Source organism: Bos grunniens, chromosome 12, assembly GCF_055505025.1.
Source record: "Bos grunniens cultivar Pamir isolate PY7600 chromosome 12, Bosgru_T2T1.0, whole genome shotgun sequence".
Classification (NCBI taxonomy): domain Eukaryota; kingdom Metazoa; phylum Chordata; class Mammalia; order Artiodactyla; family Bovidae; genus Bos; species Bos grunniens.
The window spans coordinates 74044764-74058391 of NC_141176.1; the positions used below are offsets into that span (position 1 = coordinate 74044764).

General features: G+C 45.6%; 1 protein-coding gene across 1 annotated transcript in view; it reads left to right on the forward strand.

Moving 5' to 3' along the window:
* The window catches only part of LOC147361904 (ATP-binding cassette sub-family C member 4-like), a 112221-nt gene that overhangs the window by 50850 nt on the left and 47743 nt on the right, over nucleotides 1–13628 (forward strand). The window contains exons 12-14 of the mRNA XM_086330239.1: nucleotides 2935–3029; nucleotides 3252–3338; nucleotides 9996–10092. Coding sequence (XP_086186365.1) covers nucleotides 2935–3029; nucleotides 3252–3338; nucleotides 9996–10092 — 279 coding nt within the window. The remainder of the gene's footprint in view (nucleotides 1–2934; nucleotides 3030–3251; nucleotides 3339–9995; nucleotides 10093–13628) is intronic.

Sequence of the window (13628 nt, forward strand, 5' to 3'; positions counted from 1 at the left end):
AAATTCCTAAAAGAGATGGGAATACCAGACCACCTTACCAGCTCCCTGTGAAACCTGTATGGAGGTCAAGAAGCAACAATTAGAACTGGACATGGAACAGCGGACTGATTCCAAATTGGGAAAGGAGTGAAAGGCTGTATATTGTCACCCTGCTCATTTAACTTATATGCAGATTATACCATGTGAAATGCCAGTCTGGATGAAGAACAAGATGGAATAAAGATTACTGGGAGAAATATCAATAATCTCAGATATGCAGATAACACCACCCATATAGCAGAAAGTGAAGGGAAACTAAAGAGCCTCTTGATGAATGTGAAAGAGTAGAGTGAAAAAATTGGTTTAAAACTTAACATTCAAAAAACTAAGATCATGGCATCCAGTTCCATCACTTCATGGCAATAGATGGGGAAACAACGGAAACAGTGATAGACTTTATTTTCTTGGGCTCCAAAATCACTGCAGATGGTGACTGCAGTCATGAAATTAAAAACGTTTGCTCCTTGGGAGAAAAGCCATGACAAACCTAGACAGCATATTAAAAAGCAGAGGCATTAATTTGCCAACAAAATTCCATCTAGTCATGGCTATGGTTTTTCCAGTAGTCATGTATGGATGTGAGAGTTGTATCATAAAGAACACTGAGTGCAGAAGAATAGATGTATTTGAACTGTGGTGTTGGAGAAGACTCTTGAGAGTCTCTTGGACTTCAAAGAGATCAAACATGTCAATTGTAAAGGAAATCAACCCCAAATATTCATTGGAAAGACTGAAGCTCCAATACTTTGACCATGTGATGGGAAGAACTGACTCATTAGAAAAGACCCTGATGCTGAAAAAGATTGAAGGCAGGAGGAGAGGGGATGACAGAGGATGAGATGGTTGGATGGCATCCCTGACTCAGTAGACATGAGTTTAAACACGCTCCACGAGATGGTAAAGGACAAGGAAGGCTGGAGTGCTGCGTTCCATGGGATCACAAAGAGTCAGACACAACTGAGTGACTGAACAACTTCTTAAGCCTGATTTCTATCGTGTCATTTTGGGAATGTATTTGTCATCTATTCTCTTTTTTTTCCCATGGTACCCTGGGGAAAATAGGCTGATTTGTCTTTGTCTATTTACTTCTTAAATAATATTCAAATATAACTTTTGATTGATTCCCAGATCCTCAAGTTACAGCTTTATTTCCTTCTTAGCTTTGAGTTTTCCTGCTTTCACAGACAAGTATCTACTTAGTCCAGCTGATCTGCTGGGTGTCCCTCAAGCACACTGTTTCTTTCCTTTCGGTTTTCCTGCCCAGCCTGCTCTTTCTGCTCCCATTTCTTGTACAGACCTTGTCTGTCACTCACTTTAAGTATCACTGTGAAGACTTGGGTCAGGTGTTATCCCTTCTCTGAAAGTGGGAAGCTGAGGCAGAGATCAGCAAAATGTCTTTTTAAGAGACACTCATTCCTTGATAAAAAGAAGTCCTGTGCCTTTGCCAGCCTCACACCTGTGTGTCTAGCACAGACCTTCACACTTGCATGCCAGCTGCAATGTGACACCACCGAGAGGTCATCTCAGCTTGTCCACAAGCGAAGTCCCCTAAACCTGTACCCACCATCTTCTCCAGCTCAGTAAATGGAGACCCTGTTCTTCCTCTTCCTTACGCCCCAAATACCATGGTCTCCTCTTCTCTTACAACCCACATCTATCCTGTCAGCAGATCTTTTGGACTCCGCCTTCAACATGTGCTTGGAGTGTGACCCCATCTCTCCATTACCACTGCTCTCACTCTGGTCCTGACCACTGTCGTCTCTCACCTCGATTATTCCAGTAACGTCCTCACTTGTATCTACCCTCACCCTTCCCCACTTACTGTCTTTTTCTGTAAAGCACAGGAGCAATTCCTTAAAACCTCAAATAGGTCCACCCTCCCCCTCCTCTTCTTACTGGAGTGACCCCAGGCTCCTCTTGCTCTGTCTCTGCCCTCACGGCCCTCATTCTTACTCTGCTCTGCTCTCCTGCCTCCTTGTCCTGAACACCTTGGGCATCTCCTCAGTGGCCCCTGCACTGGCCCATCCCTCTGTGTGGAGCAGCCTCTCCAGGTCTGCCTGATCCCTGCCCCTTCCCCCAGATCTGCTTACCGGGCTCTGAGCAGAGCCCTCACACCCCAGTGTGGACTCACTTCCCTCCTTCACTCTCTGTCCCCCTGAGCCGGCTTCCTTTTCCTTCCTGTCCTCAGTACTTGTGCTCAGGTTATTTTCCATATCGTCCATCTTCCATCATGGAAAGAAACTCTAGGAGGTTTGTTTCTTCACAACTGAGTTCACTGTGCCCAGAGCAATGCCTGTCATACAGTAGGTCCTAAGTAAATACCGTTAAAATAGTCAAATGCGTACATGCTTTCCCAAACTACAGAATGAAAACAAATAAACACTGAGATTTTTTTTTCTTTTAATTTTCTTTTTTTTTTTTTTATTTATTTTTTTTTTTAAATTTAATAATTTCAGATATACACATGCTCCCCATCCTGAACCCTCCGCCCTCCCCCCTCCCCATACCATCCCCCTGGGCCTTCCCAGCGCACCAGCCCCAGTTTAGTTACTCTGACTTATTCCCACTGCTGTCACTTCCCAGGTCACTTGGTGGTAAAGAATCCACCTGCCAGTGCAGGAGACGCAGGAGACACTGATTCAATCCCTGGGTCAGGAAGATCTCCTGGAGGAGGAAACAGCAAACCACTCCAGTGCTGTTGCCTGGAGAATCCCATGGACAGAGGAGCCTGACAAGTCCTAGTCCACGGGGTTACAAAGAGTTGAATACGACTTAGCAGCTGAGCATATATGCATGTTAATCAAATACTTGTATGAGGAACTAATGCTAAAACTGTAAGATGGTAGTAGAACACAATTTATATCTTTTTATTTTTCCCCTTTCCTATCTGTATAGGATTTACAGCTTTTGGAGGAAGGAGATCTAACTGAGATAGGAGACAGAGGAACCCCGCTGAGTGAAGGCCAGAAAGCCCGGGTCAGCCTCGCCAGGTAAATGGGGTTTCAATTGCCGTCCTGCCCCTCCTCCTTTGCGGCTCCTATTGGACGTGAGCACGCAGACCCTGCTCACCGGTGGGCTGGTGTGAAACAGGGTCTTGGCCCTTTCCCTGGGTTTGTAGAAGAAACATGAAGTTGTTGGACAACATCATGATTCAGAGATGAGACCCAGGGAGTGTGAAGTGTCGTCTCCTGACGTCTCTCTGTGTTTTCTAGAGCCGTGTATCAGGACGCAGACATCTACCTCCTGGACGATCCACTCAGCGCAGTGGATGCAGGAGTCAGCAGGCACTTGTTTGAACAGTGAGTTTGTTCCTGTTTTCTATTGTTTCTTCTTTCCAAGTGCCCTTCAGAAATGATGGAAGAGAGCTCAGAAAGGTCTTTATGCTCCAGGAGACTCAGCTCCCTCTGCCCTGGTGTCCCTCCCTCACCTCCCTTCCCTCCACAGAAGATCCATCGTAGAGAAATCTTGCCTCATGAAGAGGTCAGGACAGGAAAATACAGCAGGTGCTTCCAGTGTGTGGGGGCAGTGGGGTCCGTGCTTTAGAGAGTCAGGGATAGATGGCAGCTTCCCTCCTGCTACTTGCGGTTGATTGCCAGACACTCCAGGTGGATCCAGATGCCAGGAATAAGAAAGACGATATGGGGTTTTAAAATCAGAGAGAGACTCTATGACTCGGTACTTGGCTGCTAGTTTTTTCCCTCCATTATTTGCTTAAGGCACGTTAGAAGTGAAGTTTTCAGTACTGACATAGGGCTTCCATGGAAAGACCCTGTTGGTTTATGCTTGTTGTTCTATCACTTTGGAAATAAAGTCTTTATTAAGTCTAGACTTAATAAAGTCTAGAATTTGAGAATCATGTATTCCACATCTGAGTATGATTTGGATCATTGCATGTTATTTCATGGATGCTTATTAGAATTAATACTTAGACCTACAATGTAGTGTCACCTATAATCTGGCTTAAGTCTTGACTCTCATTCCTGTTTCTAAAATGTTGAACTTGTCAGTGGCTCCTGGTTGGCTATACAATGACTAAAGTAGAACAACTCTGATTCTTTTCTATGTATAATGTGCCCTAATACACACTGACTGAGGCCTCTTATGGAGTCTAGATTGGCCTTTTTGAAAGCCTTGCAAACTTGTTTTTCTTCTAAAACAGCCTTCACATCTCCCCCATGGTCAAGTCACTTGCTGTTGTTCACTTTGTTAAAGCCAATGAGCCTTCCAGCTGCATTTATAAACACCCTCCTGTGTGCACTAAGATCAAATGCCCTTACGGATGTTATTTCATAAACCTCTTAGTTTACAAGAAGGACAGTGAGCCAGGAAATGGGAAGGACCCACACTGGGCAGAATAAGGGAGACTGGGACGCCCAGCTCTCATTCCTGCTTCTGAAGAACCTGTATCTATGTGGAGCTTGTTAAGACAGATGCCTGGAAAAAGCTCAGCCTAGTCAGGGTTTAGAGGGTTTTGATACAGGATATTAAGTGCAGAATGTAAAGTGGAAGTGTCAGCTGGAGGCTTTCACTGAAGTTGGAAAGGTCCCTGTGCCTGGAGCTGGGCAGGAAGTGTCATGGGGGCCTGAAGGTGGGGCAGGTATGTGGAGGCTGAGAGGAGGACCCAGTCCTTTGCTGAAGGAAGAGGAGAAGAAGCTCAGGTGTGGAGGGAGGAGGAAGCAGGGCTGTGAGGGGAATAGCAGGCACATCTTCACCTGGAAGAGGCGGGGTGTGCAGCACAGAGGAGCTGTTTGGGAATTCTCTCTGTCAGGTCCTGTGTTTCTAGGACTGTGCCTGTCCAGGCTGCTCTCATAGGACACCAGAGCTGGGTGGCTTAGAAATAACAGAAGTTTATCTCTCAAGGTTCTGGAGGCTGGAAAAGTCCTAGTCAGAGTGCTGAAAGATTCAGTCTGGTGAGGGTCCGATTCCTGCGGCCTCATGTGGTGGCAGAGGTGAGAGCCATGTGGGTCCCTTTTATAAGGACACTAATCCCTTGCATGGAGGCTCCACCCTCATGATCTGGTCCCTCCCCATGGCCTCACCTCCTAATACCAACACAGTGGGGATTAGGTCTCAATGTATGACTTCTGAGGAGGAAAACATTCAGTCTATAGCAAGTTGTCACAGATGGGGGTGCTCAAAGAATAGAAATTAAATTTCTCACGGTTCTTGAGGCTACAGGTTCAAGGTATGGGTGGTTTGGTTTCTCCTGAGACCTGTCTCCTTGGCTTCTGATCACATCCCCTCACTGTGTCCTCGCACGGTCGGGGTTTTGTCTACTTGCAGTGAGCAGGGGCTACTCTCTAGTTGTGGTGCATGGACTTCTCATGGTGATGGCTTCTCTCGTTGCAGAGCCCAGCTCTATGGTATGTGGGCGAGTAGTTGAGGTTCCTGGGCTCCAGAGCACAGGGCTCAGTGGTTATGGTGCATGGGCTGAGGTGTTTTGTGCTTGTGGGATCTTCCTGGGCCCGGGAAGAATCCCATGTCTCCTGCACTGGCAGGTGGATTCTTTGCCACTGAACCACCATCGAAGCCCCCTTTTGTATATTTTTGCTTATATGTTTATTGCCTTAGAAGACTGACCAAAGAAAACATAGGTATAATTTATGTCAGAGAATGTTTTGCCTGTGATCTCTACTGGGAGTTTTATGGTGTCATGTCTTATGGTTAAGTGTTTAAGCCATTTTGAGTTTATTTTTGTGCATGGTGAAGGGGTGTGTTCTAACTTTATTGATTTCATGCTTGTGTCTCTGTCCTTGTGTCTTAGTCTCTTCATCTAAGCACACCAGTCAGATTAGATTAGGCCCAGTATAATTAAGGTTAATGATTACCTCTTTAAAGTTCATGACACCAAATTCTAAGGTACTGATGACTCAGGTGACCACATGTGAATCTGAGGGGATGTGATTGATTTACAGCAGGTCCAGAATAGCAAAACAGAGACTTCAGCAGGGTCTGCAAGTTTGAGAGGGAGGCCTGTGAGGAGCTCTGGGCTCTGGACACTAGGAGCTGGCTAGGAGCTGGGATTCCACGTCCACTAAGCAGGCTTTGTTAGACTTTGGTGGAACCTGACCTTGTATAAAACGTGCTTGGTGTTGGGGTGATAAAAGATTTGTGGAGATGGATGGTGGTGATGGTTGCACAGCAATGTGAATGTACTTAATGCCACTGAGCTGTAAGCCTAAAATAGCAAAAATGGTAAATTTCATGTTAGGTATATTGTAACACACATACAAACCTGAATAGTAGCACAGAATCCTTGAGAACAAGAGGGAACAGGGCAGATCACACATGGCATGGTCCCCAGCTGTCTGATCTGACCTCCCCTTTCCCAGCCTCTCCTCTTCATGACTTGATGAATTTTCCCTTAGAGAAGTACCTGTGTCTTATCATCAGTTCAGTGACAGGAGCTTGTGCTGTGACAGGGATTCCCCACCCCCGCCCTCCTGGCATCCTGAGTAGCTCAGCCTCCTTGTTCCCAGCGCCCCATCCTGAGCTCACAAATGTGTGTCACCCCGTCTTGTGAGCATCTGCACAAGTTCTCCATCACGGCAGGAACAGATTCTCCTGGTCATTGCATCTGTGTCACAGGGAGGGGAGAGCAAGGCATTTTGGTGCCAAGTACAGGGTGCTGATTGCAGAAGTTCTCCTGAGTTCTTTTTCAAACACTGGAGATATTTATAAAATCTTTTCAAATATTTTGAGTATACCGCTTTGGATATATACTTGATAGAAGCAAGCTTAAGACTGTTGTTTGTAATCAGAACCACATTCTCTAGGGAAAGTTAAAGCAGAGAGCGTGAAAGAAATTTAGGAAACCACTCAGCAGCAACTGGAGAGTGTTCTCAAGTCAGAGAATCAGATGGAACAATATGCTGTGAGGTATGGTGGTCGTGTGGAAGCTTAGTCAAAAGGAGGGTTTTGTATTACAAATGAATGACTCACACTTTGCTTGCTGTTAACAGTTTTCTTCAGTCATGAATTTATATTCAAGGTCATTGAGGTTCATGACTTTTACAGCTTTATGCTGTGAACACAGTGGATTCTATCAGCTACAGAAGGTGAAGGCCTTATGTGAATTGATGCAGTCTCACCTGTGTCCAGCCATGGCTCCCATCCTGGTTCAGCCCCACATCACTAGACCCCTGCCTCCTGCATCATCAGACCTTGGGGTCTGTCCTGATCAGACTCCCACACTGCTGTCTACACAGCTCACCCTCCTGTCTACACAGCTCACCCACTTGCTCCAGCCCTTCACGGACACACCTCCTCCCACCTCACCTCCACCCACCACCACATTCACAAAGCAGCTCCAGGTCCTCAAACAAACAGGCTTCCTTGCTGTCTGCTCCCATCAGCCTTTCCAGTTCATCTGCACAGCCACTCGGTGTCCAGCTGTGCTGGCTCTGTGGGGGTCCTTTCTCACTCCTGTCTGTCTGTACATACTGGTCCCCTCTGTCCCAGAGCCAGGGAGCAGTGCCCCAGGACACAGAAGGAAGGTGGAGTATGGGACCTGCCATTCCCTCCTGCTCCTCCAGGGGGCGCGGTGCCCTCTGTCTTCCCCCAGCCCTCAGTGGGTGCACTTGACCATTTATGAGTCCCCCTGCCACCCATTGTAGCTCAGTTGGGAAAGAATCTGCCTGCAGTGCAGGAGACCCGGGTTCAACTCCTGGGTCAGGAAGATCCCCTGGAGAAGAAAATGGCAACCCACTCCAGTATTCTTGCCTGGAAAATCTCATGGACAGAGGAGCCTGGCGGGCTACAGTCCATGGGGTTGCAAGAGTCAGACAGACACGACTTAGCCACTAAACCACCACCACCGCCTGCCACCCATAAACTATGAATGCAGGAAAGCACCTCAGCCCAGCGTGTTCTGTCCCAGGAACCCTGTACCTGCTGTGCCTTCTTCCAGGATGTTTCCCCGCTTAGTCTCAGGGCTCCTGTGTCTCCCCATCTAAGACAGCAGCTGCCCTTCTTTTTCCTTCAGAGCACAGGTCACAGCCCAATAGTGGGTTTTCTATGCTTGCTCACTGTGTCCTCTACACGGTGCAGAGTATTGTCTTCTGTCTTGACCTGTGGGTGGATCCTCAGCACTTAGGACAGTGCCTGGCTCCTCAGCAAACTTCTGCTGATTGAATGAATGGAGGTGGGGCCTCTGTCTTTCTTGTATCGCCTCCACCACAAGATGCATCCCCTCTTAATAGAATCCTTATATAGGATTATATGTGGGATTATAGGATTAACACAGCCTTTATATAGGAATAACTGTTATACAACTGGTTGCTGACTCAGTCATTTCTATGGCATGACTTGGAAATCTTTAAAAACTTGGAAAATAGTGTATTTTTCTAGTGATATGGATAAAAGCATCATTTATGAAAAATTCAAAGGCATTAACTGATCTCTTCATTGTAATTATTTGTATTACCTCATCTGTGATGGGATGTTAGGAACAAAACATCTTAAAACTTTTGGGTTGGTTCATCTTGGACACAACACCCTGTCAGATTTGATTAACATCCACTTTAAGGGATTATTGGCAGGCAATTATGAATCAAGGAGAAAAAAATCTGTTTTAGTACTAAATTTGAAAAGCTGTTAGTCAAGAAACTTAGGTATGAATGCTGAGCTAACACATGTCAAAATGTAAAAATGAATCCTTTTGGACTTAGCGAACGTATGGTATATGTGTTTACATTCCAGGGTCTTGTTTTTGATCACAGACTCAGTGTCCAGAGTGTCTCTTTAAGAGTTTTCTGACCCGAGTCCAAAGCACATGACTGCTCATGTTTAGGGAGAAGAGGAAAAGAAAGCTGACATTTGCTGAGTTGATTGGTGGTTTGATTTCTCAGAACATGTGGATGAGTTGTTTGATCTTGTTTTGAGATGAAGAAACTGAGGTTGAGTTGCTCATCTGATGTCAGGCTCATGAGAAGGACTGAGCTGCAGCCTGCTGCCTCCATCTGACTCACTCACAGGCTGAATTCTGGTCCAGGTTCCTGCAATTTGCTCTGCAAGGGGCTCGGGCTCCTAGAGTAACTGCCTGGAGCCCTGCCTGTGGTCACTGGGGCCCCAAACCCACTTGCTTCCCTGGAGGGGTTGTGCACTTTGTGGGATTACACTGGGGCTGAGTTCCTAGGGGTCTACATTTGAAATGTAGGAGTAGTTTTTTTGTTTGTTTGTTTTTTACTGTGAAAACAATTTAAGGTTGAATAGTGAGGGGTGTCTTGACTAAGAGAACTGGTGGGTGCTCTGAGTCGTTGGGTGATTTCCACTGTGATTTGGGCCATTTGGATTCTGTTCTTTTACTTTCGTATGTGGAAGGTGTTCACTCCAAATGAAAGACGTGATTCCTGGAGGGAACTGGGAGTTGTAGTGACTGATGGAGGCCACTCTGGCATTCATTTTCTATCTAATATTCTTTGGGAACATGTGTCTAGCAAATGCACTCTGGCAAAGATTACCAAGAATCTATTAATATTTTGTTGTGAATATTTACATCATAAATTATAAATAATCTCCTAGAAAGATGTCTAAGAATGTACACAAGTTTTAAATGACATTGATCCCTCTTCTCCCATTCCCGAATAGCAATAAAATAGTGTTTTAGTTTAGTCAAGTTTTGAGATCTCAGTATTACTCAGTTGTTTTCCTTTATGAACTGTAAATAATTGTTAAGCTGAGTTTTAGAGGAAGAAACTTAGCTGTTTTTGCCTCCTTCAGTAGACTGGTTTTAAGAACTTTTTATGGCACTAGATTCAAATTTGCTGCTGATAAATTTAAGAAACTAGTTGGATTAATTGATTTATATGTATTTAATTTTTATTATTGATTTGGTATTTAAACTAAAGATCTTTCACTGCTGTGTGGTCTTTGTCTCACTGTTTTCAAAATATAGGTTTTCAGTTTGAGGCATTCCATTAATGTGCTTTTGCTTACTGTGCCTTTTATATTTGTAGGTGTGTTTGTCAGGCCTTGAAGGATAAGATCACAATCTTAGTGACTCATCAGTTGCAGCACCTAAAAGATGCAAGTCAGATTCTGGTATTGAAAGATGTAAGTAATTTCTAGAAATCCTTGGAATTGCAAACACTCAGTTATGTTGAAGGACAGACCTCCCTGCAGGTCACTCTCTTTGAGTTCATGGTAAACGCCCTCTTCTCCCTCAGTTTTTGCCCCCTTCTTCTCAGAGCTGGTGTTCATGCCTTGGAGAATGAACCTAAAGCCCTGTAGAAATGTCGTTATCACACTCTAAGCCATATAAACCCTAAAGTGTATAAAAGTGCAACCACAGTGTTATTGAATCATCACTATTCTAATGAAATTTGTTAAGGTTAATGTTGCAGTTTTATTTAGAACTTTTTAGTTTCCTCTTCCATGACTTAAGTCAAAGTGTATCACTTAGAAATTGGAGATTCTAAGATCTGTTGGTATCCAGGTCATTGTCATACATAGTTTGCCAGAAGAGCATCTTCCATTAACACCAGAAGTGAGGTTGGGTAGCTGAGCACCCGGGTCAGAGACGTCCTCTCTGCTGGTGTCCCAGTCTCTGGTCTCCCTGCCGAGGCCTCTATGTGCCCAATATGTCTGGGAGCCTGTGCAGCAGGAGGACAAGGCCCTGCCTTCCTTGCACTCCTGTTCTGATGGGGAGGATGTGACAAAGAGGGTGATGTCCTGGCTGCCTGCCTGAGGAGCTGGTGCACCACGGGGTCTGAGTGACATGAAGGTGGGGGCCACACAGTAACCTGGGGGAGGGGGTCTGAGGCAGGGGGTCCTAAGGAAGGAGCTGACCTGGCAGGTTGGAGGAACAGCAGGAAGACCAGAGTGTCTGAGGAGAGTGAGCAGGGGGATGGGAGGAGCTGGTCTCTGAGCTGTGGGCAGAGAGCCCGGAAGTGGAATGGAAGTCTTGGATGGTCCAGAGCAGAGGGGGGATGTCATCTGATGTGGGAGTTAAGAGAGTCCCCTGATGGTCACTGGAGGGGTGACAGAAGAAGCAGTTAGGAGTCTTAGTAAAGCTGAGAACACAGAAGTGTGAGCTCAGGCTAGGGTATCAGTTTCTAGAGCTGCCGTATCACAGCACTGCAAGCTGGGTGACAGCAGGACTTTATCATCTCCCTCTTCTGGAGGCTACAGGTCCCAAATCCAGGTGCTGGCAGGGCCATGCTCTCCCTGAAGGCTCCAGGGGAGAATCCTTCCCTCCAGCCTCTGGTGTTCACCGGCCTTCCTTGGTGTTCCTTGGCTTCCAGCTGCAGCACTGTGGTCTCTGCCTCTGATGTCTTGTGGCCATCGTCCCCATGTCAGTCTGGGTCTCTTCTGTTCTCACAGCAACATCAGTCTTATTGGCTTTAGGGTCACCCTGCTCCAGTGTGACCTCATCTTAACTTGATTACATCTGTGAAGACCCTGTATCCAAATAAGGTCATCACGTCCCCAGGTGTCATGTTTGAGCACATCTTTTTGAGGAGGGGGCACCATCCAAGCCACAACTCTTAACATGGTTGGTGGTGGGGTGGAGAGTAGTGAGAAGTGTTCAGACTTAGAGGTCATTGATGCTTCACTCCTTGGCTTGTTTACCTCTGGGCCTCAGCACCTCTGTCATTAACCCCTGACTGGTCCATAGGCCCTGACTTCTGAAATGAATCTCTGCTCTAAGAAAGATTATTAAGGTACAGAACCCCTAACTCTCTAGAAGCAGTTCCATGTGTCAGCCCTTCTCCACTCCTCTAGGAATGGGGGGAGGGGCTAAGGGTTCTCAAGCTCGAGAGCAGTTGATTTCATGTGCAGAGGAGGCGATTCTAGTGTGTAAACCCCAGTGTTGACAGTGTTATGAGCACAGGATCAGTGGGCAGGAGTGTAACCTATTTCACCCGTTTCTAGATTTTTGGGGGCCCCCTTAGTGCTTCCTTTGAGGACACTACCCCAGTTTTAGTACTAATAAAACAACTATTTGTCCACTGGTGAGCATCGCTGCATGAGTTGGGGTCCATCCTCATTGTCAGGTCCCTCTCTTCACAGCAGATGGGGGATGGCTGTCCCCTCATCCCCCCGGAATTGTCAGTGCTTGACTGTTGAGTGAAATTGCTGTCTTTGTACCACCAGTCATTTAAATTTGCATATTACAGATTTGATGTGGTGAGTGGTAATTTCACTAAAGAGGTATGTGAATTTCACCTCCCAAGTGGAACATGGCATAATATATCCTGCATAATTTTCTAGTTCTGCAGTATCTGATGGTACCCAGATGCTTCCCTGTATTTCTCCCAGTGGACCCCCTCGAGGGAGAAGGGGAGAGGGGTCCCAGCGAGGGTCCTGGTCATCCCCCTCCACCTGAGCTGCCTTAACCAGAGCTGCTCTCATTTAATGAATTTTGCATCCTGAGATTTTTTTCACCAATGTTTTATTTGCTACTGAGGGAAGGAGCTGAGTCTGGTTTCAGGGGTCAGAAAATAGTAAAACATCTGCAGACATTATTTTAAATGAATTTTTCAGGGAGAGAAACTGTGCAAGGATATGTCACATGTGTTCAAAGAAATGATTTGATTGGCTGTATTTTAAGCAGTTGCCTGATTTGGGGAAGCCTAGCTGGCTGCTTGTGGTTGGTCGTTCCTAAGTTTTATCTCAGATCTGAGTGAATTGATTCTGGCTTAGGTTTTGGTTTGTGGACACAGACTGCCAAGGCTTTAGAGCCACTCCAGTCCCATGGCCTCCTTGTTTAATTACTTTATCAGGTGGAATATTGAATTTTCAGTTGGGAACTTGCTGAGTGTGTGGGGGCAGTTGTAGAGACCATGGAGATGCCTTTCATGGATTTTCTGTCCAGGGCTGGTTCCTATTATTCTGGCCGGGCACATGATAGTGTGACAATGATAGTGGTCAGTGAAGATTTAATGAGAGACTCTTACCTGTATGCAGATGTACTTGTGCCCACCTCTGGATTAAGTATAAATTTCTTTCCTATAATTGTCATATGAGGCTTCTCTCAGTTTCCATGTTGTGTAAAAAGACTGTGCTGATCCTCCCTAAGTGCCCAGGGTAGTCATGTCAATGGCCTCCATTTTTAACACATGAACACATGTTTTTTTTCATATCCCCAATCACCTAACACAGGGACAGGGTTTGGCAGAGAACACAATGCTCAGTTCTGTACTGAGTTAAGTGAACTAGATTTCTCAACAAGAATTCTAGACCAAGGCATCATTTTTCTTTCTAAAATGATAATTTAAGACCAGATAACTTCTCTTGATTAGTATTTAGGTTGGTTTAATATTATCAACTTCACTTTATTTTTTGGGACTCCAAAATCACTGCAGATGGTAAGTGCAGCCATGAAATTAAAAGACACTTACTCCTTGGAAGGAAAGTTATGACCAACCTAGATAGCATTCAAAAGCAGAGACATTACTTTACCAACAAAGGTCCCTCTAGTCAAGGCTATGGTTTTTCCAGTGGTCATGTATGGATGTGAGAGTTGGACTGTGAAGAAAGCTGAGTGCCAAAGAATTGATGCTTTTGAACTGTGGTGTTGGAGAAGACTCTTGAAAGTCCCTTGGACTGCAAAGGAGATCCAACCAGTCAATTCTAAAGGAGATCGG